Consider the following 24798-nt stretch of genomic DNA (forward strand, 5'->3'; position numbering starts at 1 on the left):
TGAAACCTTAGGAAGAATTTGTAGGTGTCTAAAAACACTTTAGTTATATACTAACATAATAAACAAAACCAATAGAAAAACAAAACAAATTTGTGGACATTTTTTCCTAAATAAGTCAAGTGCAAAAATATTAACATTTGAGAGCAAATAAAAACCAAATCTTATAGAGACAGAGTTGAGAAGCTACAACAGAAACAAACAAAAAAAAATCAAGAGGAGATATTAAACTAAGGCAGTGGTTCACAAAGACCCCTATGGATTACAATAACCCCCCCTCCCCCCCCCCCAAATAAAAATATCAACTGGGCACACACATCGTTCAACCAGACATAAACTTATACACATATTTGTTTTCAAATGCCACTGAAGTTTATGTATGTATGTACTGTTTTATATATATATATAACATATATATATGTACAGACCCTTGTTGGTTGGAACTATGTGTGTGGGGGTGCATGTGCGTGTGTGTGTGGGTGTGTGTTTGTCAGTGTGTGAGCTCTGTTACTGAGGGCGTGCCATTCAGGACTGCACTGGCCCAACCAGTCAGACTTGAAACATGGTGTATTTACTCTTTACTGAAAAATGTCCCTGTGTGTGTACATGTCACAGTGATTCTACAACACACATTGGTGAAAATATACCGCTAACACAGCAAAAGTTAAGTCAAAGCACTTTAAAGATCCAATTACAAACTCTTCCTCCAATTATTACACCAGTCAGATTCATGAGCTCACATGGATGTTTAAAGAGCTGATTGGATTAAAGTTTCCCTGTTGATGATCCCCCATCCTGCACAGAGCACTGAGAATGAGATGGCATGAAGGACTCCGTTTTAACAGGAAGAGACTTCCACAGAATTGGAAATAGGATTATTGGCCATCAGCTTTGAGGAGGTCAAAAGGTCAAAAGAGAGAGTTAGCTGTTTTTAAGTTGTGGAACCTCACCTGGCAATATTGTGATGTTTACTAAATTTTCAATGCATATTAACTTAATTATTTTTTATATTCTGCTGAACCCCCCCCAGATAATTCAACTTTAAAAAGTTAGTTAATATGTTACAAGTTATCAATTTAAGTTTATTCAAGTAAATATCTTATGCTTATTAAGTTGTCATGTTAAACAAATGTAAATAAATTCAGTTTGACAAACTTACTTTGATGAAACAAATGAACTAAAATGTATTTAAGTTGGAGCTCCATTCTGTCTGTTCAGTGTATTGTGTTTGAGATGTGGCATGTGGGTTTCCAGCCCACATGTGTCCTACTATGGCAGTATAATGAAACCTAAACTATAATTTTACACGGACTTAAAATTTCCCCCAGTCATCACAACTTTTTGTTTGCAAATCTGACCAATTTCCATAATGTTTTCCATATTTCCTCTTTTTTTGACCAATCACTCCAACTCAGCTGAATTTGGACCAATCCCGTGACCCCCGTCTAATTGAACTTAATGACGTCTTTTGAAAACTGAACCTGCAAGAAGAAAGAAAGTGTGAGGCTAAGCTGTAACATTTTATTTTTGCAAAACCCATTTAGAGATGTTCTATAGAATTTGCTTCTAACTGTGTAAACACTTCATTTTAACTTCAATGACCAATATGGAGTTCTGCTTTTGCACTTTAAAAATTCCTCAGTTCACGGTTTAATTTGTATTAAGTTGCGACTTCAAGAGGGTACTTGAAAATGCTATTTGCGATTTAAATATCAACTATGTTAAAATCCTGTCTTTTCTTTGAAAGGTAATTTTCAGCAATTTAATTATTTTGTAAGATCATATTATGGCAAAAGTAAAACTTTGCAACTTTGACTGCAACTTTTAGAAAATAGTGCCACAAAATTTGGCATTTTAAGCCACAACCATTGCCAAAAAACAAAAAAACAACAACGTTGCAACATCCTGGGTTGGCTGGTTTATGGCAGCTATGGCCTCCCGACATTATGCCAATAATGTACAGGATGCCACACCTGAGACACTGTTCCAAGAGTTGAAATTAAGAATCAATTTGAGAAATTCAATTCTGTTTGAATATAAAAATTCGCTTGAAAGTTCCTTTATATAGGCAGTGTACATTTTGTCCTTGGTAGAGCTACTTGGCAGCACATTTCCACCACCATTACTTTGCTGCCATCGTAAAATGCAGAAGAAAAGCAGGCAAACAACACCGTAGATGCAGCGATCATGTTGCAGCAATAGGAGGAGGAAATATTGGCAAATGGCCACAGGCTGGATGGTGGGCCTGGCACTCTGTTCCTTTCCTTTTGGTGTAAAACACCAAGTCTGTTCAAGTCAAAGGGAACAAGTCGAAGTGAACCCACCACCAGGTAGTAAAGTCAAAGTCAAATTGAGAGTGTTTTATGCAGCAAGTCGAGTCTGAAGTCATTAAATTTGTGTCTCCATCCAAACTGGATTCTAAACCACATGACTCAAAAGAGGATTTTCCTACTTCTCCTCTTCTGTTTCTGTTCTCTGTGCATTTTGGTTTTGACTCTGCTCATCTGAAGCTTTTCCCCTTTGGTTTGCACATCCTTCTGTGTAATTTAGTCTCATTTTCTCTCTCTCCTTCACACACTCCCACCGCCGCTCACCTGGTTTCAGTGTCGTTCTCCACCCTTGCCTGAGTATTTCAGCTCCCTGGTTTTCATTGTAACTTGCTAGATTCTTCCGTTACACTCCTGTGGGTTAAATTACCTGCTCTCCTCATGTTAAACCTGAAGGGTCTTCTTGTTTAAAATGGCTAAAGTCTCCACCAGAGACCGTTTCTGCTTTTGGGTCCTCCTTCACCGGTACAATCCATATTAGATCCAATAGGGGCCATGTTTCAGCTGTCAGGCAGATGGCCACAACCTTTGACCCCAGAATAATTTTATAGGCAGTGAGTTCCTGATTTATTCAACAGCCTCACTAACAGAGTAGTCTCTTAATGGTCCCTAGAGTCACTTGGAACCAATGCTATTACCCCCAAATTTGGGGCCTCTAGTGATGAGGGGCTCAAGGCTCAGTATAAGCAGCCTCTGAGTATTTACAAAAAGGCTGATAGTATCCAACATTTAATCTTAATCCTTTGTAGTTTGGTGAAACTACCCATGGATAAAGTCCAACAATCTGCTCTGTCTTGGCACACATCCTGGCTAAAGTCTACAAAACGATGCACAGAACTCTAGTCCCAGGGAAGTTTTGTCTTAAATCTGCCAACCAGATGGATGCACAGACCGTGTCATTAGCTGCCTTTCCACTGGCCATAGAATTGCCAATTTCGAAAAAAAAACTCTCGTTTTGGCACTTTTGGTTGTATCGAAATTGGTTTATCTTGCAAAACTGCAATGAAAACACATTATACTTGTGTGATATTTCACATCACGCAGGTCACATGACCAACAACCAGATGTTGCCACTGGCATAGAACATAGAAGAAGAAGACAACAGGAAGTGGTAGGAGGATAGTGGTGTGGCATGTTTTTCAATGACTTATCATGCGAACAAGATAATTCACGTGTGATTTTAATTTCATTTCTTATTTAATGGAAACGCTGCAAATGCAAAACTGTCTTATCTCGACATTAGCAGAATATAGGCAAAGTTTTACACACAATTGTAATGGAAACACAGCTAGCGTTACATCATACCCTCAAGTCTTGAAGTCAACCAACCCTTACATTAGATTAGCATAACTTCCTCTTTTTGCAGCTGAAAGGCATGGCAGTGGTGGGTTCACTCCTTGTTTTTTCAAAACAATTTCCAGACTGATCAACAGCAACAATAGTGTGTCTGTTACATTACCACTTTTCAGTACTCTTTTACGTTGGTTGTTTTGTATGAAGCCGGGTTTTATTAGTACTTCCTGTGTCTTTGTTTTCTCTATTCTTGAATGTATGTATTTTTAACATGGAGCACTGTTAAAGAAGATTTTTTGTCACCTTTGGGTCAGACAATAAAGTATCTAATTGCTGTCTGAGTTCAGTCTGTTTCACAGTTTAACTAGCAGCACTTAGCTGCTACGTATTTACTTTATTCCACACTAAAGTTCAATACATTCTGTGCAAAAACAGAGAAATGCGTTATTTTACTCTTTTAGTAACTTCTAGAAAGACCTGAATCTCGTCAGCAGTCACTCTTTCCTGGATCTGAATGATTGGAAAGTTCCCCCAGAGAAGGCAGTGTTTATCCAACAGTTCCTGTTTCCATCCCACATCACAGATCCTGCAGAGTCATTTAGCTGCAGGCTCCTGAACAATGGAAACAATGACCGTTATCAGCTGGAGGCAGGACAACCTCGCAAAATCACATGTGTGTGTTTGCGCACATGTGTGTGTGTCCTTATTCTCATGTTTGGTTTAGGACATCTACAGTTTGATTGTAGAATCAACTTTTATTGTCGTTGACACTTGTCAACAGGGACAGGAACAGGGAATCTGACAGCTGTGTGTTGGAACCTGTCATACATTGTTAGTGTGGATCCTGGGTAATAAATCCATTAAATTAATTTTTGGATTTTGAGGATTACATTTTTGGTAAATCTGGATTTTTTTCTTTACCAATGCTCTCCTTGTGTTCAAAAGCTCAGAGTGATGTCAGCATGCCCAAGGCTGCCATCTTTTTTTGACAAGCATGGTTTACAGATTCTATTTATTTGGACTTTGAATTCAAGTCAACTCTATTGTGGAATAACATAGCCAGGCTAAGCTTTTGTTTTAATTACAAAAATAAAGTCATAATAGTGTAGTTCACTTGTCTGACAATGAAGTCATAATAATACAAAACTAAAGTTGTAATATTGTGCAATATTTGAAGGGGCAATGTTATGTAAAATTGACTTTTTTAACTTTACATTATGTTTTAATGTTATTCCATCAGAAACATACCTGGAGCCTTACCTTGCATGTTGGCGTTCCTTAATCTCCATGGCAACCATTCAGCTGTGCAAAACACCTGAAGGCGGGGCTAATTGACTTCCTGAAGGCAGAGTTTCAGAAAGGGAGGAGTTTTTAAAGAGACAGAGGCGCAATTTCAAGTTGTTAATTTACAAAGTCAAATTTCTTTTAAGTCACATTTGATATATACAGCATTTTTATAATAACTGAAGGTAACATATTTGGTAGATTTTGCTGTAGAATAGCAGTATGTGCCAGGAAAGTATGTGCCATGGATGCACAGACCACGTCATTAGTCATTTAGAAGACAGAGGGTCTTCTAAAGTATACCCTCTGTCTACTTTCAAAGTAGACAGAGGGTCTGCCTGAGGAACTAAAAACTAGAAATTGGTTTTGCAGGAGAGGAGCCTGATGACTGAAATGTCGGCCTCCCATTCTACATTTAGAACCTGAAGGAACCAGCAGTACATGAAAAGACATATCTGCAGTCTGAGAGCAAAATTGTCTTAAAATGTATTCCATCCATCCATCCATCCATTTTCTGTACACCTTTGTCCCTAATGGGGTCGGTAGGGGTGCTGGTGCCTATCTCCAGCTAACGTTCCGGGCGAAAGGCGGGGTACACTGTGGACAGGTCGCCAGTCTGTCGCAGGGCTCTTAAAATGTATTCTCCATTGTCAAGAAAGATTCCTGTTACCTTTCCTAGACTGATTGACAGCAACCATTGTTTCAACAGTGTCATTGTTGATCTGCTTCACAATTTGTTCCAGACCAAGATCATTTGAAACTTTTTTATTTTCATTTATAACATTTGCTGGGCAAATTACCCAAAAGTAGATAGAAAAGCATTGCATTATTGATTGAAAGGAATGTAACATTGCATGCAGACAGTAAACATTTCAGGGGTTAGGTCAGGTTTTAGAGAAGCAGTCAAGCGCAGAGGGGGCTGATTGTTGTGTTGGTCTTGTGAAAGGTCTGTATCTGTCCCTGATTTCATTATCTGACACTGTTCTACACAGGTAATAGTGATAATGTCTCTCCCCACCCACTTCCAGCATCATCGGTACATTCTTCCACCCCTCTACTGATAGTACAGCGAAAGTCAATGAATGTGTCAGATCAATGGAGAAAACAGTCCACTGTGCTTAAACATTAACAACATGCCTAACCCTTCCTGCAAACATACCTGCAGCTTAGAACCACATGAGAGAAACTCTGTTTATGGATGAATGGAAACCAGTAAGCAGAATAAATATGTTTAACAGTGAACTCAGTATAAAGAAATCTGAAAGTTGTTGCTCAGGGCAATGCTTGAGAAGGTGACACAACTCCATCATGGGTGTTTAAAAAAAGACCTAAATTTCATTTGTGGGTTAAAACAGGAACTGTCGGCATTGAAATAGGATGTGAGTTGTTGCAAATGAATGGAAGCTCTAGGACAAGGTGTAGCCTGATCAGGGAGCTCCACAATGGCTAGAATGTGTCCCAGCTGCTGAACTGGTCCAGCAGGATTCCGACTGGAAGCACAGAGATGATTCAGGCCAGGCTGTCAGTGCTGTCTGGGAGACAGACATACAGTGAGACAGGGCAAAATGTGGACATGGTCTCATAACAAGGCAGTGAGGATATTGAGATAAACCTCAGACCCTGTTGAGATTTCTTCTCTAAACCCACTTCATAGCATTTGCAACATGAATGTTTCTCTAACTGAATAAATGGGTTTAGATCATCTAGGAAACAAGGTAAACTAAACATCCCACAACATTCTTTTGATGCTAAGCTAGCTTCTCCATTATGAAAACCGTTCAAGCTAAAAGTATAAAAATAAAAGCACTTTTGGTTTGGTTCATGCAGAAGTTATTTACTTCCAATACTTGTCATCTATGCTTTAAAGATGCAGTATGTAATTTTTATTTTAAAAAATATAGATTTTATGTATTTGTTGAAACTGTACCTATGTTGTACGGCATGAGGCAGATGAAAGAAACTGCCTTCTCCCAGTGCTAACTGGAAACAACCAATCAAAGCCAGGAGGAGGGTCTCAGCGTTGTCAGTCATGGCTGTGTGCACGCTGCTGCCCCCTTTTACCTTTACCCTATTTGCTCTCTACTACATTGCAGTTAGTATAGCTTATCATAAAGGCTAACGCTAGTTAGGATGGCCACTGATGGCAGTGGGTGAATGGTTTTTCTGTAAGGGTGGGATGTTTCTCCATTATTAGCACTCAACTTTCAGGCACTTTGAAGAGGTCATGCTGCTGGGCAATGGTGTAATAAATTGCGTGGGTTAATACAGAAAAAACCAAATACTTTGACTGATCCACTTGCAGCTCCGGCATCCTTGAAGCAAAACAAAATGGCAGATTTGCAAAACTGGTCCATGATCTTGTTTATCGGTTCTGCAGCGAATACTGTGACGTCATCATAAAACGAAATACATAAAAAATAGAAAAAAGAAAACTGAATGGATTGAGAAATATGACTAAAATAGGAAATAAACATAACTATGTAGCAACGGGAGAGAATAAATTCATTTTCTGCTCTCTCAGAGACTCAAAGTGCACAACAAAATTTATTTAAGGGTAAAAAGTAAATGTTGCATGATACATCCTTGCTAAGAAAAGAAATAATCCTTGTTTTTATCAATTCAAACATTTAACAAAAAGCAGAAACATCTGTAACACCTTTCCACAACACTGTACCTGACTGTGAAAACATATGGACAGGGAAATGAGTGGCATATTGCTTTAAGGACGCAACATATTTCCAAAGCAACACTGTAGCATTAATTAAACAGTTTAATGAACATATGTTTATACTGAATAGATTGGTATTTAAAAATGATGTTTGCTGGTCTGACAAAGAAAAACATCCAGGGTTTGGTTATGCCCATATTCCGCATTCTTTTGTAAGGTGTGACACTGACAGGTGTGTCTGGCTGCCGCCCGAGTTTTCTACCTGCAGCAGACTCAGCAGACTCATCCAGTGCTGGAATGACAAGTTTGACACCCATGGAGCTTAAAAAGACATTGTTTCACAGGGTGGTGCCATGAAAGAAAAATCAGTGACTGGCGTGGAGTTTTGCATTTTTCAGTTTCATGACTTGTTCAGGTAGCTCATGTTTTCTAGTATGTTGTCATGGCATTATTAACATTTTCCAGACGGAATCTCCATTTCTCCCAATCGTTAGGTTAGTGGGAAACAGCTGACACCAAACAAGTGTTTGGATTTTACAATGCAAGACAAATGGCCGACTTTCTGACCCACAACCGTCCAAAGGGCATTCTTTAACTGAATCTGGCATTTCATTTCACTATTATTTTGTTGCAGAATCAGACTATTTATATAATGACAACAGATGGTTTGGGGTTCACGCTGTTTTCTTGGCCAAGCTCATTTCTACGTTTGTAATGACATCATTGGTGTAAGACAGTAGTAGATCAGAGCAAGATTATTTTGGGAATAACTTTCAAGTTCATTTGAAAAGTGATTCATTGTGACTAATCACAATACATTTGTTAACAGATTTGCAATCAATTAGTTCATTTTTTATCAATCAATTAACAGCCCTAGTATACATACTGTATACCTACAAGGCAGTGTCTGATCAAAATAACTCTTTGACCATCAGATGCAAACCACTTGTTTCTCTACAGTTAGAGCAGAACGGAGGGCGTATGCAGGCACCGCCTTTAAACAGTAGGAGTGGCCCACCATTCAGGTTTTAACAAACACATTTCTACTATGAGATATGCATTTGGCATTTGCACATGGACTCATTCTCTCGCTCTCTCTCTCTCTCTTTCTCTTTCTGACACACACACATCTAAGCAGACATTCCTAAGAGACAACACTCATGTTCAACTTAAAACGATGCCCTGCCCTTCTGCTGCTCTGCATTTTTGACATATTATGCAGGTAACCAGGTAACCCCACCTATCTATCAGTTTCTCCTGCTTAGGAGTATCTGTCCTTAGATGAGAATGGTCTTGTCACATTCAGAAACCACAGTCATCCACGATGGAATGCTACTCTTCAGCGTGGTTCACTCCTGGAAGTATCCATCTGAACACCATGACAAGGCATTAACACAAGCGCTGTACTTGTGTTAATGCAAGTACATTTATATGCCTGGAGGTATATAACAACATACCTCCAGGCATGTTGTTATCTTGAATGCATGTGTATTGCTAATTACTAGTACAGCAACAGTTAGATAACACATCTTACTTGAGTAAAGGTGAAGTATACACAGATGGTAAGAAAAGAATATGGCAAAACAGTAAATTATTTAGCTGCAAAAACACAAAATCTTGGTGTGATTTCGAAAATTTCTCTGGCATTGGCTGCTTAAGATAGATAGATAGATAGATAGATAGATAGATAGATAGATAGATAGATAGATAGATCTTTATTGTCACTGAAAGTGGCATATTAATTTAAAAGATGGGATGACTTATGGAAATGATGATAATAATGTGACAAAAATCAATAGTTCTACCTTTAAAATACAGCATAGTTGTTGATGATATGTTCATCAGTGAATGGTAGCTTACTTTAGCATTGAAGCTAATTTTTAGCATCAGAACACTGGGCTCCAATCGATGGGCAGACTTTGGCCGGCCCTGTTTAAATTTCTTCAGAAATTTTCTAGTTCCTTCTAAAATCCTGAGCCTTACATTACACTATTAACACCGCAGGGAAAAAAATATCTTTTCTAACAATGTTTTTGAGTATAAAGTTAATTATGTCCTCCAACTCAGTTGAGGACAAGTCCTGCTGGTGGTGACGGACAAAGGGCAGGCGCAGAGGGAACGGGACTAAGTGATAACACCAAAACTGTATTTAACACAAAGGCTCATTATAACAGCATATGAGTCATTCATTCTGAGTCAGAAATGTCCTTTTCTGAGTCTAATTTAATTTATTTTCGAAGCCGTCATGACATTTGGAATTTGTCCTTATCTGCCATGCAGCCCTTCAAGGAAACTTGAAAATCACTCACCTGACACCTTCTGCTGCTCGGGCCTAAATATACAGTATCGCACACCTTTAGAGCAGACAGTGCCTCCCTAAAGTATTGAACTTATTAATGTAACATTTTGTAACATTCCAACTGCAGTCTTCAATGGATTTTATCACAGACCAACACAAAGAAGGATACTGACCCTTTACAGTTCGCAGCAGCCTTCTTTCAGTCATTTTTAACTTAAAAAGAATACATCATATTCCTTTCACTCTATAATTTTGCATTACTTTGTGTTGGTTTGCTGCTATGAATTCCAATAGACCACAGAGGTTTGAGGCTGTAACATGACACAAAGTTAAAAAACTACAAAATTAAAGAACAGCACAGGCCTGGTTCCTGTACTTAATCTTCATATGAGGATCCATTGGCTCTGCATGGAATTCAAAACAGATTCAAAGTCAAAATTCTCAGTGTACTTACCCATAAAACATAAACAAGAAAATTTGTTTTCCTTGGATTGCTTGTAAAATATTACTGTTCTGTGTGCTTTGTCCTGTGTGTGTGTGTGTGTGTGTGTGTATATGTGTGTGTTGGGGTGCACTTGTATACACTACATATGAAGACCACTCACCGCTTTTACCCACGAAGGGAGGCCATCTGCAGAAAGCGAGGACTTTCCTGGTCCTCACTTTTTTCAGTTCTACTGAGCTCTACTAGTTTGGTTTAGAGGCGCGAATTAAGTTGTGAAAATGTCAGGGTTAGGCATAAATCCAGTCACTAAAATGAATGGAAGTCAGAACAAAGTTCTCAGTTTGGAGTTAGTACAAGGATGGGTGTATGTGTATGTGTGTGTGCGCACTTTTATCAACAGCTAACACTAAAGCTCCCAAACCCATGCAAAGCCCCTCTTGACAGAAAACTGCTGCTCTGTCTGTTGGCTCTGCTAAGCCATGTAGAGCTGTCTCCGGTCACATCCTGATGTGACTGTTCTTGCTGTTTCCCAAGTTTCACACTTGGCTTCAGATTGTTTGAAAAATCTCCTTTCTCCAGTAAATTATCAGTAAAATTATTGGGACGCTTTCTGAGTCTGTCCAGAGGAGGGTGCTACAGTACCATCTGCTTCTGTGTCTGTGCTCACTTCTACAGGATTGAAGTCAATTAATTTAAACACATTTTTAACTGAGACTGAAGTTGGACAACAGGGTCTAACCTGAAAAAGAACACATTTATTTGATTAACTCTGTTGTGTTTCCAAATTATATTCAATTTAGGTTAGATTTAGATTCATGGTTTAGTCAATATATAACTTAATCAGTAGAACATTTTTCTTAGATATAATGATCACGATTTGATTAAAATTAGTCTAATCAGTAGTTTTTATATTGTGTGTGGTTTTACAAAGAAAGATGAATAAATACAAATTACAATCCACCATGAACACAATACTCATTTTCTAGGTTACAAACATATTATAATCACATTACTTGTCTTTTGTTACTATTAAAGTTAAATAAAGTAAAAGAGAGCAACTAAACATAATATGTTTCACCATTTTAGAGTAGAAATTAGTTTGGCCTAGCCATCACTTATTCTGGAAATTCAGCAACAGAAAATGTCCAAGGTACTAAAATACACATATAATGCTACTAAAACATAAATAGACTGTAGCTTAACACTCTTATGGACGCACACTCTAATAAAATCACAAAACTACCTGCGAACACAACGTCTGCTGACCTGTACGGCTTCCTGAACAGTATTTTTTGCATGTGAACAAAGTACACATGTAAAACGGTGTCAGGAATGAAGTCTTTAAGGTTGAGGATGAACCAGAAGGTACACTGTGACGTGGCATCTTGCTTTTATTTTCTTTAGTCGGAACACGAACAGGTCAACACTCGGAGCGACACTGGAATACATACATTAAACCCAGAGAAGAATCCCGCGCCACACATGGACACAACTCAAACTTAAATCCTATGGGGAACAGGTGAGGGGAATAACTAATCAACGGACACAGGTGACACACCAGGGCTAAATTAACGGGGAGCATTGGAGAATAACTTGGGTCAAAATAAACCCTGACATCTGACAGGAAGCACATATGAAACAAAAAAACAAACAAACCACAACATACTGAGATCATGACAGAACTCTCCCTGCAAGGGCGGATACCAGACACCCCAAAACACAACCCCATTACTCAAGAAAAGAAAAACCCAGCGCCAAAGGCCTATAAACCTGGGACCCCAGAGGGAGCGAGAGAATAAACTCAAAAACAACCGACCACGGGGGGATCTTGGGCGGAGGGGGCGACCTGAAAATCAAAACCAAAGTCAACTGGGCAGCCAATAAATATTCACCCACCAGTCCAAAGGCCGGACGGCCGACCAGGCGGGTCCAGCAGACCACCATGCACACATGACCGGCAGCCCGAGGCATAACTGGAGGGTGACCGGAAAGCCGCAAGAGAGTCCGAAGCACCTCTGAGGGGCGAGCGGATGGCTGCAGCATTCCTCCACACCTACGCAGGAACCTTCTATGACCCCAAAGGCGACGAAGCCAACGGCCATAGAGACCCCTTGATGCAGGCCACCTGCGAGATCCTGGGACCCCTATGGTTTCTGATGCCGGAGCGAGGGCTGGAACCCCCAGAGCTGAAGCGAGGAGATCCTCTGGAACAACAGACACGACCAGCGGGACAGGACCTCACTGATCCTCCGACTGACAGTCTGCCATCCATCCATCCATTTTCTAACAACCATGTCCCTGGTGGGGTCGGGAGGTGCTGGTGCCTATCTCCAGCAATAGTAGTTCAGGGAAGAGGTTGAGGAGATTGATTTTTTCACAGATGATCTGTCTCATAGCAACCGTCACGACATGGTGACAGCTTTAACAAATAAGGAAAGAACATATTTTTTTAAATGAAAGTTATATACTGCAGCTTGAACAAAATGCAACTACATTGAATTTTTGAGAAGTCTGGATTGCTTTATGTATATTTTGCACGTTATCTTTGACTGTTGTTGGTGGGGAGAAACATTTCAGTAAGCTAAAGCTAGTAATAATAAAAAAGAAACAACCTATTTGCATACAGTATGTGGACTGTTGCATTTAAAATTCACTATCAATAAATATTGTGCTAGTATCAGTATTGGACCAAAGAAAGCAGGACAGTTTTTTTAATTTTAAAAAGTCACAAGCCTTTAAAATTGTGGCTTTTGATGGGTCATATAGACTGAAAAAACTGTAACAGCAGGTGAGCAGGGGGCCCAATTTAATTTTTTGTCATGGGGCCCATGATTCCTGGCGGCACCCCTGGTTCGGACTCTCTGCTCGCTTACACATGGAACTGTCTTGTGGCACAGTCGCCTGGCAACCTCTCAGCCAATAGAATGGAAGTGTTGTACATGATGTGTTTGTTTCCTTCTAGCAGGTTTGCCTGTGTGGCTACTATCGATTGTAGCAACCTGCGCCACCCATCTGCTGTAACAATATGTTTTTAAAATTACCATAGATAATTAAACAATTTAAACATTTTTATTTAATATTGATTGGATCAAACTCAATGAGTTTGCTCTTTTGTGTTGCACCATCCATTAGTGTAGCTACTGTTTATGTTCTACAGTGTCCAGGTTTAAACGTTCCTGGCTGAACTTTACTACATATACCACTGAGGCTTTGATTGGGTGTTTTATTATTTGTATGAACCAGTTTTAGTTTGAGTGTTGGGTTTAAAAGGACTGAAATATTGCACAAGGAAAATATTCTCCAGCCACATAAATGATGACAATGTTTTTCCTCCACTTTGTTTTTTCTCCTTCACTGGACTGAGCAGAAAGTTTTTATTTACTCTTGAAATCCTGAATCCTTTTCTCTTTAGGAAACATTTTTTGTATTGTGGCACAAGATTTGCAATGTGGGACGTTACATCCATCCGTTCAATTAACTGACGACAAAATTAACTATTGATTACTATTACCATAATTTTCGGACTATAAGCCGCTACTTTTCTCCCACGCTTTGAACCATGCTGCACATAGCCTGGTGAGGCTTTTCTCTGGATTTTTCTTCAACCACCAGGGGGCTCTTTAATTAGAAGTTCAGGGTTCTGCTTGAACTGCACTAAATATAAAGCACTACTGTAATTTCAATATTGACTAGTTGTCTCATATGTTTGTACATACAAATTAATGAACTTATTAACTAAGCAGGATTTTAGTCATTTTATGTATTTAAAGCTGCATTATGTTAAATCAACACAGAAATTCCATTGTGTTTGCTGATGCTGACATCACATCTATGGAACTTGTATGAATGTATGAAACATACATCACAAGCGTCTTGGAGTTTTTTCATCAAAGGAGAAATTTTTAACTGAATTTTCTCATTTGTGCTTGTGGATTTTAGAGAAGAGACACGTCCAAGAGTTCAAGAGACTTTTACTACATTTCAACTGAAATACTGTAAAAATACAAGAATGAAACGTAAGTATTTTCTTTGAATATTTATCAAGGATAACTTGATCACAATTTTGGAAAGATATTATTTTTGGTTTGACAGAATTATTAGTGATTTGTTAATGAAGATTGTTGGTTAGAAAAAAGTTTTTTCAGTTTAAGATGGAATAGTTTTGCTTCTTGTTTTATGTAAAGATTCAAGATATCAGGACTGTTGTTTTTTAGTTTTTTTGCATGTTTGATAAAGGTGAGATGGAAGAAATCTGGAAAAATTGGCCCCAACAGTTGACTTAAAGCTTTTTTGTTCAAAGTGATTTCATGTGAAAATGTGAAGATCACTGACTGTGATAATTGTCAGAAATAACACCGTGACTGGTTTGGCTCTAAACATTCAATAAATGAGAAATAAGTTTTTATCATTTAAAATTGAATAGTTTGTTTTCTGTTTTATGCAAAAATATAAAAAAGATTGTTTTTAGTCTTGTATATTTGACAATTTGTTTGAAATGACCACAACAGAAGGTCCAAATCTTGACAAATTTTCTCCAACTGTAGATTTAAAAGCTGTTTAAAGTTAAATTTTAATTTAAGACGGAACAGTTTGTTTTCAGTCGTATGCAAAGATAGAAGAAAAATAAATAAATAAAAAAAAAAGTATTTTTTTTTCCACGTTTGATAATGGTGACAAGAATCAAATCTGGAAAAATTGAAAAGCTGTTTAAAGTTATTTCATTTGAAGATCAATGACTGTGATAATTTCCAGAAATAATCCTTTGATTTGCAGGGGAATAAAGTTCAAATAAATGATAGTTTTAAATTTCATGAATGGTTTTAGGACGCTGAAACTGATCAAAAGTTATGTGATCTTGTCATATGTTTGATCTGCTTTGTGTTAAAGTCACTGACCAACTTTCCATGCCTCTGTTTTGGTTTAGACATTTTGAGAAGAAGTGTTCGACTGGTGCTAAATGGTTACTATGGAGCTGATGGAAAACCAACGATCTCTTATCATGAGACCAGCATCAGGTAAACAGAATCAACAGAAGTATTAAATTCAAGACATGGCAAAAATATTTCTTCCCCTTTGAACTTTTTACTTCTTTTCATGTAAAAACCACAAACTCATGTGTACTATTTAGCAATTTAGCAGATAAGAAAGAAATGTTATTTTTTTGACAAATTTCTGTAGCAGTTTATTTTTCAGCCTTCCAATTGTGATGCATCTAAATTATGATTGTGATGTATGTTCCATACATACATCACAACTGCCTTCTGATGTCACTAATTAGGATTCAGTTAGGAATAGACACAGTGGAGGAATTCAGTGTTCAGTGACTGTAAAAAGTATTTATCCCCTTGAATGTTTTACTGTTTTATTACTTTTGAAATAAATAATGTACAACAAAATTTGGATTGTGACAAAAAAACAAAACAAAAAAAACTTTAATGTTGGCTGGACCTTTGTTGAATTAGGTCAGTCACTTTTAAAAAGCATGAATATTTATGCAGCCACTTTCTTTAGGTAAAATATTTTTGTTTGTTGCTATTATTTTTATATAGATTAGTTTTCACTTTGATATTATAAAGTCTTTAGTATATTTTTTAGGTCAAAAATGCCCAATTTAGGTGAAAAAGCTTTAAAAAGATAAAACATACAGGGGGAGTGAGTATTTTTTATATGCACTTTACAGCAGTAAATTACAGGTAAAAGGACCTGAAGTACCTTAGTTTGAATGCAAATTCAAACTAACTTAAAAATATATGATGGGAAAAATAAAAATAAGAGGCTGTGCAGGAAGGGCTAATTTACAGCATAGGAAAATAATACTGTACATAAATTAAAATAGCAAACTCAGATCAAAAGAGATGTAGAACTAAGTATGACTGATAAAAAATGTACAAAGTTTGTGTTTGTAATGTGATAACGTTGAATTATAACCCAAGTCTCCCTTGAATAATAGATTCTTATTCTCAATGGTGACTTCCTGGTTAAGTAAAGGGTCATTAAAAACAAGATGTGAAAAAGTTCAAGGGAAGTGAATACTTTTGCAAAAATGACTTTGCATATTTTACTCAATAATCTTAGGATCTATGAATCTGTTTACATATTTGTATTTGTTCTACCTTGGCTGAACAGGAAGTGGACATACCGTCGGTATAACCACGCAGCAACAAAAGAGACGTCTTCAGGAAACATCAGCTGCAGCAGCAGCAGCAGCAGCAGCTGCAGCAATGAGGACCTATTGAAGTTCACGCTGAAACGTTGTTTTGTCAGCGTCATATTTCTTGTCTTGTTTTATGGTAAATGATTTTCTTCTACAAACAGCCAAGCACCGATATTTCTAAGTTTTGTAGAGAGTTTTTAGTCTGAAAACAGTGTCATTAATCCTGCCACCTTCTTCTCATTTCTCCTCATTTGTCAGGATTTGCCTGCATTATTGCTCCTCTTTCCATGGACCCTCTGGTTTCTTCACCCCCCACCATAAACACAGTAAGCTTTCTGTTAATCAAAACCCATATATGAATGTCCTCTTTAGTGATATGACCCAACATCTAACTTCAATTGTGTTTAGGTTTCGGTCCCAGGATGTGAAGATAAAGGAAGACAAATACAGGAAGTGAAGGATGTACTGATAGTCCTGCAGAATAAGATGGACTACCTTCTTCCATCGGCAGATTTGTTGCCCAACTTTGCTCTGAAATCACAAGGTAAGTCATTGCTATCATAAATCTGACTGAATGTTTTAAGCTTAGATGGTTTTAATTCACTTTCTGTGTGTGTTTGAAAACAGGAGCAAAGGTTTTACAGTGGAGGCCATTAGCCGCACATCCTGGCCAACTACAAAGATGCGGTTGGTTTGGGTTTGCACTAGAAGAGCCATTTATCCACCCAGACATTGTCATCCAGGTATGAACTGAACTGCAATCATAATGCAACATGAATACGAAGCAGAATGGTGTTTGTATGTGATGTAATAGTTAGAAGGTTTTTTGTTTATCATTTTAACATCCCACTGAAACTTTGAACTGGTTTTCTCTTCAGGGGAGGACTCACCTAAATCCAGGAGAGTGCTGGGCTTTTGAAGGTTCCCAGGGACATTTAGCCATCGCCCTGTCCCACAGAGTCCTTATCAGTCACGTCACCTTGGGTCACCTGCCTAAAATGTTGTCCCCGACTGGTAACATCTGGAGTGCTCCCAAGGAGTTTTCTGTCTATGTAAGCCACAAGTATCTGAATATTAAACAGCAACACTCAGTCTAACTTTCAGACATATTTATAAGAATATTTGTCTAATTTTGTTTTGCAGGGAATGAGGGAACCTGAACAGGAGTGGACTCACCTGGGAACTTTTATCTATGAGCAGGATGGAGATTCGCTTCAGACCTTTGAGCTACCGGTATGTTTATCCCAGTTGCTTTTTTTTTATTGCTACTTTACTTAATCATTTGCAACATATTTATATCCATTGAACTTTTCAGTGTTTTCATGTTAAAAATATAAACGTCATCGTATTCTAAAGCTGGTAAATCTAGAGAGTCTTTTTCTCTGTTGTTGGAGACTTTAATGGCAATAACTCTCTGTTGCTCGGCTGCAGACAGCTTGTCTGCCTTGAGCGAGCAACAAGAGCGGCCATTAGCTGCCAGAAGCTTCTCCGGCTTCCTCAGCTGGTCTCATACAGTCATCCTCAACACCAAACCCTCACCAACACTCAGAGCAGAGGAGACCCATCCCATTCTGTGTCCACATTGCAAACAAATCACACATTTGTAAAACTGAATAATGCTATCGGTCAATGCTTACCAATCGCCATGGTAACGCTGGCAACAACTCCTGAGTGCCACCGGTTTTAGGGGCGCTGTGCTTTGGTTACCTTAATGACAAAATTGTACCAAGCCCTACTGCTGCAACCAACAGAAAAATTTCATTCCCTAAGAGCCGATTGACCGATGACGATGAGACCAGTAATGAGATGATTTTAGGCAAATTAATGCCCAGCTGAAAGATTTGCACAAAAAATGTCCTTTTGCACAGAACATGCTATCTATTTAGATAGAATGCCAAATAACATATTTAGACAGTTTGTCAGCAAATAAAAAGTTGATTTGGGGATGAGTTTCACTTTAAGTCTTCTGCAGGTTTTCTTCCAGGACTGATCTGTATTTATAGCTATTTCCATCAGCTGATGAAGATCACCCTCATCACCTTCCACTTCACAATTATATGCTTCTTTGTGTTGGACTATTACATAAAATACCAATTAAATACATGAACATTTGTGGACGTATGACAAAATGGGAAAACATTGAAGCAATGTTGGTGGTGCTCTTGCAATGCTTTGAAATCTCAAACTATTTTGCCTCTAATAAACTCCCTCTTAGCTCTACTGTACTATATTAAACTAATACATCATTTTATCATTACAGAGCCATGAAAAAATGGCCTTTAGCTCCATAAAGCTACAGATAAACAGTAACTGGGGCCACACAAAGTACACCTGCCTCTACAACGTCAGAGTCCACGGAGAGATCGCTTAATGAAGAGGTGGAGAAAGAGGATGGATAGAGGGTAAGTATGGACAGAGGTAAGTTTTGAGACTCAAATTATTACATTTCTTTTGGAAAATTGTTATTTTTCAAAATGCCTGCCAATTAATTAAATTAATTGACAGACAAGTTTTTCTACCCACAAAAACCTTTGTGAGTAGAAAACAATCATTTGTTAATGGGTAAAAATTAGAAGCAGAAGAAAGAATTAGGGTACAAAACAGGGGTTTAAAATTTCAACAGTGTAGACATCCATTTCATTCATACATATTTTGCATATCTGGACTACATGTGCCTGCATTTTATTATAACTACAACTAAATTATAGATATGTAGGCATGCACCTCATGTGGTCGCCGGGGCAGAAACGCGGGCATGGAGGAGTTTGAAGACTTCATGGAGAACAACTTCCCTATGGCTTCAAGGTGATTCTGGGCCACCACCTGGCATCTCAGAAAGAGGAAGTGGTACAGCAGCAGTACTGCTTACAGTGGGGATGCTGTGCTGCTGACCTCAGCTTGGGACAGTGTGGGTTGGTGGGCAGAATACTTTGACGGTCTTATCAATCCCCTTAGTGCATGTCTTCAAAGTCTGGGGATTTTGGTCTGGCTCTCCAATCTCTGGTGCTTAGGTCACTGAGTTGGCTAAAAAGCTACCAGAGGTGCATGAGATTCGCTTCAATTTCCTTAATGCTCTGGATATTGTGGGGTTGTGTTGGTAGACATGACTGCAACATTGCATGGACATCAGGGGCATTTCCCCTGGATTGGCAGTCCGGGGTGGTGGTTCCCCTTTTCAAAAAGGGGGACTGCAGAGTGTATTCCAAATACAGTCGGATCACACTCTTATGCCTCCCTGGTAAGGTCTATTCAGTGGTTCTGGAGAGGAGGGTCCGTTGGATAGTTAAACTTTGGATTCAGGTCTTCATCCTGGTTGTGGAAAACTGGACCAGCTCTACACCCACAGCAGGCTCTTAGAGGGTGCATGGAAGTTCGCTCAGCCAGTCTACATCTGCTTTGCGGACTTGGAAAAGGCGTTCGACTGTGTTCCTCTGGGAACCCTGTGGGAGGTTTGCTAGGCTCTCCCAGTGGGTGTCAGAGATTGGTCTGCATTGCCGGCAGTAAATCGGGCTTGTTTCTGGTGAGAGTTGGCCTCCGCAAAGGTTGCCCAGATCCTGGATTCTGGACAGAATCCCTAGGTCCTTCTGTGGAGTTGAGGTATCCGTTTTGGTGGCCTTAGGATTGTGTCTCTGCTAGTTGCAGACGATGTGGTCCTATTGTCTTCATCAGGGCGTGACCTACAGCCTTCGCTGGAGCAGTTCGCAGCCGAGTGTGAAGCAGCCAGGATGAGGATCGGTGACCTGTTAGATCACTGTATGACCGGTGTCTGAGCTTGGTCTTCATTGCCGGCAGTAAGTCGGGCTTGCTTCTGGTGAAAGTTGGCCTCCGCAAAGGTTAACCATATTCTGTTTCTAACTTTAATGGACAGAATCTCTTGGTCCTTCTGTGGAGTTGAAGTATCCGTTTTGGTGGCCTTAGGATTGTGTCTCTGCTATTTGCAGACGATGTTGTCCTATTGTCTTCATCAGGGCGTGACCTACAGCCTTCGCTGGAGCAGTTCGCAGCCGAGTGTGAAGCAGCTAGGATCGGGATCAGTGTCTCGTTAGGTCACTGTATGACCGGTGTCAGAGAAGTTTAAATATTGTGGGATTTTGTTCACAACTGAGGGAAAAGTGGAGCAGGCGATCAATAGGCAGATTGGTGCAGTGTCTACAGTAAAGAGGACATTATCTGCAAGCAAACCCAGATAAGCAAAAGAAAATGGATTGATGGATGGATGGATGGATACAACTAAATTGAACATTTGTAACAGAATGTTAATATTTTTTATATAATTGGGTTGGGTCGGGGGGTTGGGGGTGGGGGCGACCGGGGGGGTGGGGGAGGGGTTATGCTCTTGGCAACCATTGGGCACTGTCTATGGTTGTGTGGGCTCTCGTGGCTGGTCGTCTTAGTTGGGGTATTTGGCCTGGTTTTTTCTCATGGTTGTTTGTCTACTCTGGTTGTTAATAGTTCTGGGTCCTGGAGGATGTTGCCTGGGTTATGTTTGTTGTCCTGTGTTTGTGTGTGTTGCATTAACTATTTTCAGGTTATGATGCTTTGGATCTGGAGCTAGCTGTTTTTTCTGTGCCATCCCTCTCTTCACCCCTCCACTGTGTGCTGCTCTGCTGCTGGATTTCTTCCCATGCTTGTCATGCACAGTTGAGTTTTCTCTTTAATTTTGTATCTTGTGATTTACACACACATCATGTATCAATATTCTTGCTAACTTTGTGTTTTGTGTTTCTGCAGGTCCCTGTCTTTGTGTTTGTGTCTCTTTCCTATCATCTTTTTCTTCGGCCAGTCGAGGCAGACGGCTGCCCGTCCTGAGTCTGGTTCTGCTGGAGGTTTCTCTCAGCTCAAACTGAGATTTCCTCTCCACTGTCGCTATATGCTTGCTCAGGATGGGGGATGTCATCAAATTGGTTTCATGATCAATTTGATGGGGTTCGCCGAGGACCCCTCCGGGGAATCGTCACCTTAACGTGGTGGAGGGGTTTGAGTACTCCAGTGAACCTGATGGCTGTCTATTATTATTTTTATTGTATTTGAATTTTTGCCATTAGAGAACTTATGATCTCTAATGGCAAAAATTTGAGACCTAATGGTCTCTAATGTCAAAGATGGCTTCAGGGGTGGAGTCAACCAAGAACGATTCAAACTCTGTCCTCCCAAATGAATAAGGAGTTTTCAGCAGAAAATGATGCAAGCTTGAATTTATTCCTTAGGGGCCAAAATGAGGATCCCCATGTTATTGACAATTCCTTTATGACATTTTGTGATCAAGAAACCTTCTGCCTTTTCTAACAAAATTCTTCCCTCAATTGATAAATCTCTTTGAAGCCAAGAATTTAGTTTCTTTTGTACATTTTCTATAATAGGGTTAAAGTTCAGAGCACTTCTAGAGTTTTGATCTTTGTTGATCTTTATGCCGAGATACTGTAGGTGACAGAGTCTTTAACAGGAATATTATAAATGGAGGATGTGTTACAACTTTTAAGGGCTAAAAGTTCACATCTACTAATGTTAAGGTAGAGTCCAGAGGCTCTAGAAAATTTCTCAACTGTATTAATTGCTAAAGAAACCTGAGAAGTGTCTTTTAAGAATAAAGTGTCTTTTTCAGCAATAGTGATACCTTTCAAATGGTTGAGTTTAATGAAATCTGAAAGTAATTGAGAGCAGATCAAAAAGAGGTATGGGGCACCGAGCAACCTGGTCTGACTCCTTGCTTTAGATCAAATCTGGGAGAGGTACCAGTATGAAGCTTGATTGAACAATATATACATGGTTTTGATTGCTGCACAAAAGTAAGGGCCAAAACCAAATGTCTCTAATGTTTGAAAAATAAAATTATCTACAATGGTGTTAAAAGCTTTACAGAAATCTAAAACTAATATAAGGCTGTCATCATGGCACAAATCTGCATAGTCAATCAGATCCAACACTAGCCTGATGTTGTTAGCTACATGTCTTTGGGTCATGAAACCATTTTGAGTTTCATCAATTATAAGGTTAAGAACACTTTCATCCGCATCGCAAAAATTTGAGCTAGTATTTTATAGTCGTTAACACAAGAATTTTACAGTTGGTAAACTGCTCAAAAAACATAAGATTTCTTCTGCACTTTTGAAATGCTACTCATCTTACAGTGCTTACTACTTAAAAAATGTACAGGTAGTGAATTTTTCATTAAAATTAAAATGTTTTCAAATTGTCATTTTTGTAAATACATTATAAAACAGCCATTCAACAGAAAATTTAAAATCTGATTTATACTTCGTGGCAGTTTGTTATAAGAAAAAAAACGCTCATTGCTTAACATCAAATTAATAACAAGTAATATTGTTGTTTATAAAACATAAGCTCTTTTGAAATACTGCTCATCTGCTTAGACACAAGAAATTTACAATTAGTAAATGTTGCAAAATTAAAAATCAGATGTTTACTTTATGGCACTTTACAACGGAACACGCTCATCTCTTAGCAACAGATTAACAACCAATGGCCCTTACCTGACGGCCGTGTTTCATTGGCTGATGAACATTCTATTTTTAGCAGCTATTCTGAAACAAAATAAACAAGTTCAACCAATAGTAAATGTATCAGAAATAAGAATAAGGGACACTAAAGATTTTATTTTAGCAGGAAAGGCTTTGGACTAAACTGTTACTCATGTTAGCCACTCTAGCACCAAGTACAGTGCATCAGGCCTAGGCACACTCACACATTTGCCAACAAACCACAGGAATCACCCACTGATTTCAAAAGTAGCCTACAAAAAGATGAATGCCTGACTTACCCAGCCTTGCAAGAACAATAGGCATCAGTGATCTTGTCCACAGCTATATTGATGTAGAGAGTGTGTGGATCGGCCGTTTTCCTCATCAAGCAAAAGCATTTTCCTGTGACGTGCACAATGTTCTTCCTTCTAGGCGCCAGTCTGTTCGGTGGAACTAGCGGACCAGACACATTTGGAACCAACACCTGATGAAGGATCTTGTTTATCAGAAACGTTGTGAAAGTTGGTTTTTTTATGTGACTTACCTTTAAATATTAAAGTTCCTTCGAACTGATTTATCGGTTTGTGTCTCTCTTCGCGTCACGGAAGTGATAGTTTTTTGTTATAGTTAGTTTCCGTTTGTCCACCATCCTACATAGATTTTATTTTTTCAGTTTTATTTCAGTTTTAGTGTATTTTAGTTTAGTTTGCACCCTTCCGGGTCTGCAACTGGGCAAAATTATGTCCATTTATTATGTTGAAGACCGGGAGGACTCGGCGTGGATGCGAGTAATTCGAAGGCCGCTGGCCCGTCCACTCCCCCACCGCCAATACTTCGATGACCCACGACGGGATTTCATGGAGCGGTTCCGGCATCGGCATTCTCCCACCTACGCCAACGCGGCCCGCGGGAACTGGACTCGCAGTACCGAACCTCTGAGGATGTCGCCGCAATGCTGGCCGCCTTGACCCCTGAGGCCCGATCTTCAAGATGGCCGCGGATGGCCCAACGGCAACCTGGGCCACCAAAACAGACCGGTAGGCCATCAATAAGTTGGGCACAGACCGGGCCAGAACCGGAGATTGGCTCACACGACCCTGTCCATGTAAACGGAACCGCACCAGGCCACCGCGCCATGAACTTGCGCTGCGACATGGATCTGCACCGTGCTATGCACCGCGCCATGAACTGACATTGCACTGAGAGCTGGCACCGCGCCCTGAACAGCGCCGTGCACCTGCGCTGCGCAAAGCGCCTGTACTGCACCGGGAGCCAGCGGCGGAACCGGAGCTTACCGAAACATGGGGGACAGGGGCCGAGCGCGGCCCGCCCCTCCAAGGCCGGACGAGCGCTGCTCTGATGATCCAGAAAAAGGTTGCGGGAAAGGTCCGGATCATCCACCGGCTCATTAAAGTGACTCACCACCTGGCGAACGTGGAAGCCGACAACACGCCCTCACTCCGTTGGCTTATGCACCACTTGGCCAGAGTGATTGTGTCGGCCTTCCTTTCGCCCGACACGGCCCTCAGGATCAGAGGAATTGCTAAGGACTGGACATGGACCACCTTATCAATCCTGAGGGACCACTATAAGGCCAGCCTCGACAGAGACCTGTTACTCCTGTTGGAGTATGGACCAGGGGATTGGGCCCGTCGTAACTTGGGGCGTCGCCTCCAAGACACGACGGTGCTTCGCGCCGCACTTGGCTGGAGGAAAAGCTGCAGGCTCAGAGGCCAGAGCCTGAGTCTGTGGCCGGACCCTCCCGGGCCAACCCGCCTGCGGCCCCTGCTGGAGTCGCGGCTGTTCCTGCCCCCGCGGAGGACAGTCAGGGACGTACCATGATGTCAGGTCG

At 39.9% G+C, this 24798-nt stretch overlaps 1 protein-coding gene across 1 annotated transcript; it reads left to right on the forward strand.

Moving 5' to 3' along the window:
• The first annotated feature begins 12343 nt into the window (after positions 1-12343).
• On the forward strand, positions 12344-19436 carry LOC114147533 (sperm-associated antigen 4 protein-like). Its single transcript, XM_028022004.1, has 10 exons — positions 12344-12627; positions 14253-14329; positions 15238-15328; positions 16440-16603; positions 16726-16793; positions 16876-17011; positions 17095-17210; positions 17346-17519; positions 17611-17700; positions 18728-19436. The coding sequence occupies exons 1-10, from the start codon at positions 12344-12346 to the stop codon at positions 18836-18838; spliced, it is 1311 nt and encodes a 436-aa protein (XP_027877805.1). The 3' UTR covers positions 18839-19436.
• Positions 19437-24798: the final 5362 nt, after the last annotated feature.

Source organism: Xiphophorus couchianus, chromosome 7 (assembly GCF_001444195.1).
Source record: "Xiphophorus couchianus chromosome 7, X_couchianus-1.0, whole genome shotgun sequence".
In the NCBI taxonomy this organism is placed as follows: Eukaryota; Metazoa; Chordata; class Actinopteri; order Cyprinodontiformes; family Poeciliidae; genus Xiphophorus; species Xiphophorus couchianus.

Bases quoted from the DNA above. Each gene is read 5' to 3' on its own strand.
- LOC114147533 (XM_028022004.1), top strand. From the start codon at position 12,344: ATGGCTGCAGCATTCCTCCACACCTACGCAGGAACCTTCTATGACCCC. The intron at 15,329-16,439 runs GTAAACAGAATC...TTGGCTGAACAG, and splicing joins TATCATGAGACCAGCATCAG to GAAGTGGACATACCGTCGGT. The intron at 16,794-16,875 runs GTAAGCTTTCTG...AATTGTGTTTAG, and splicing joins CACCCCCCACCATAAACACA to GTTTCGGTCCCAGGATGTGA.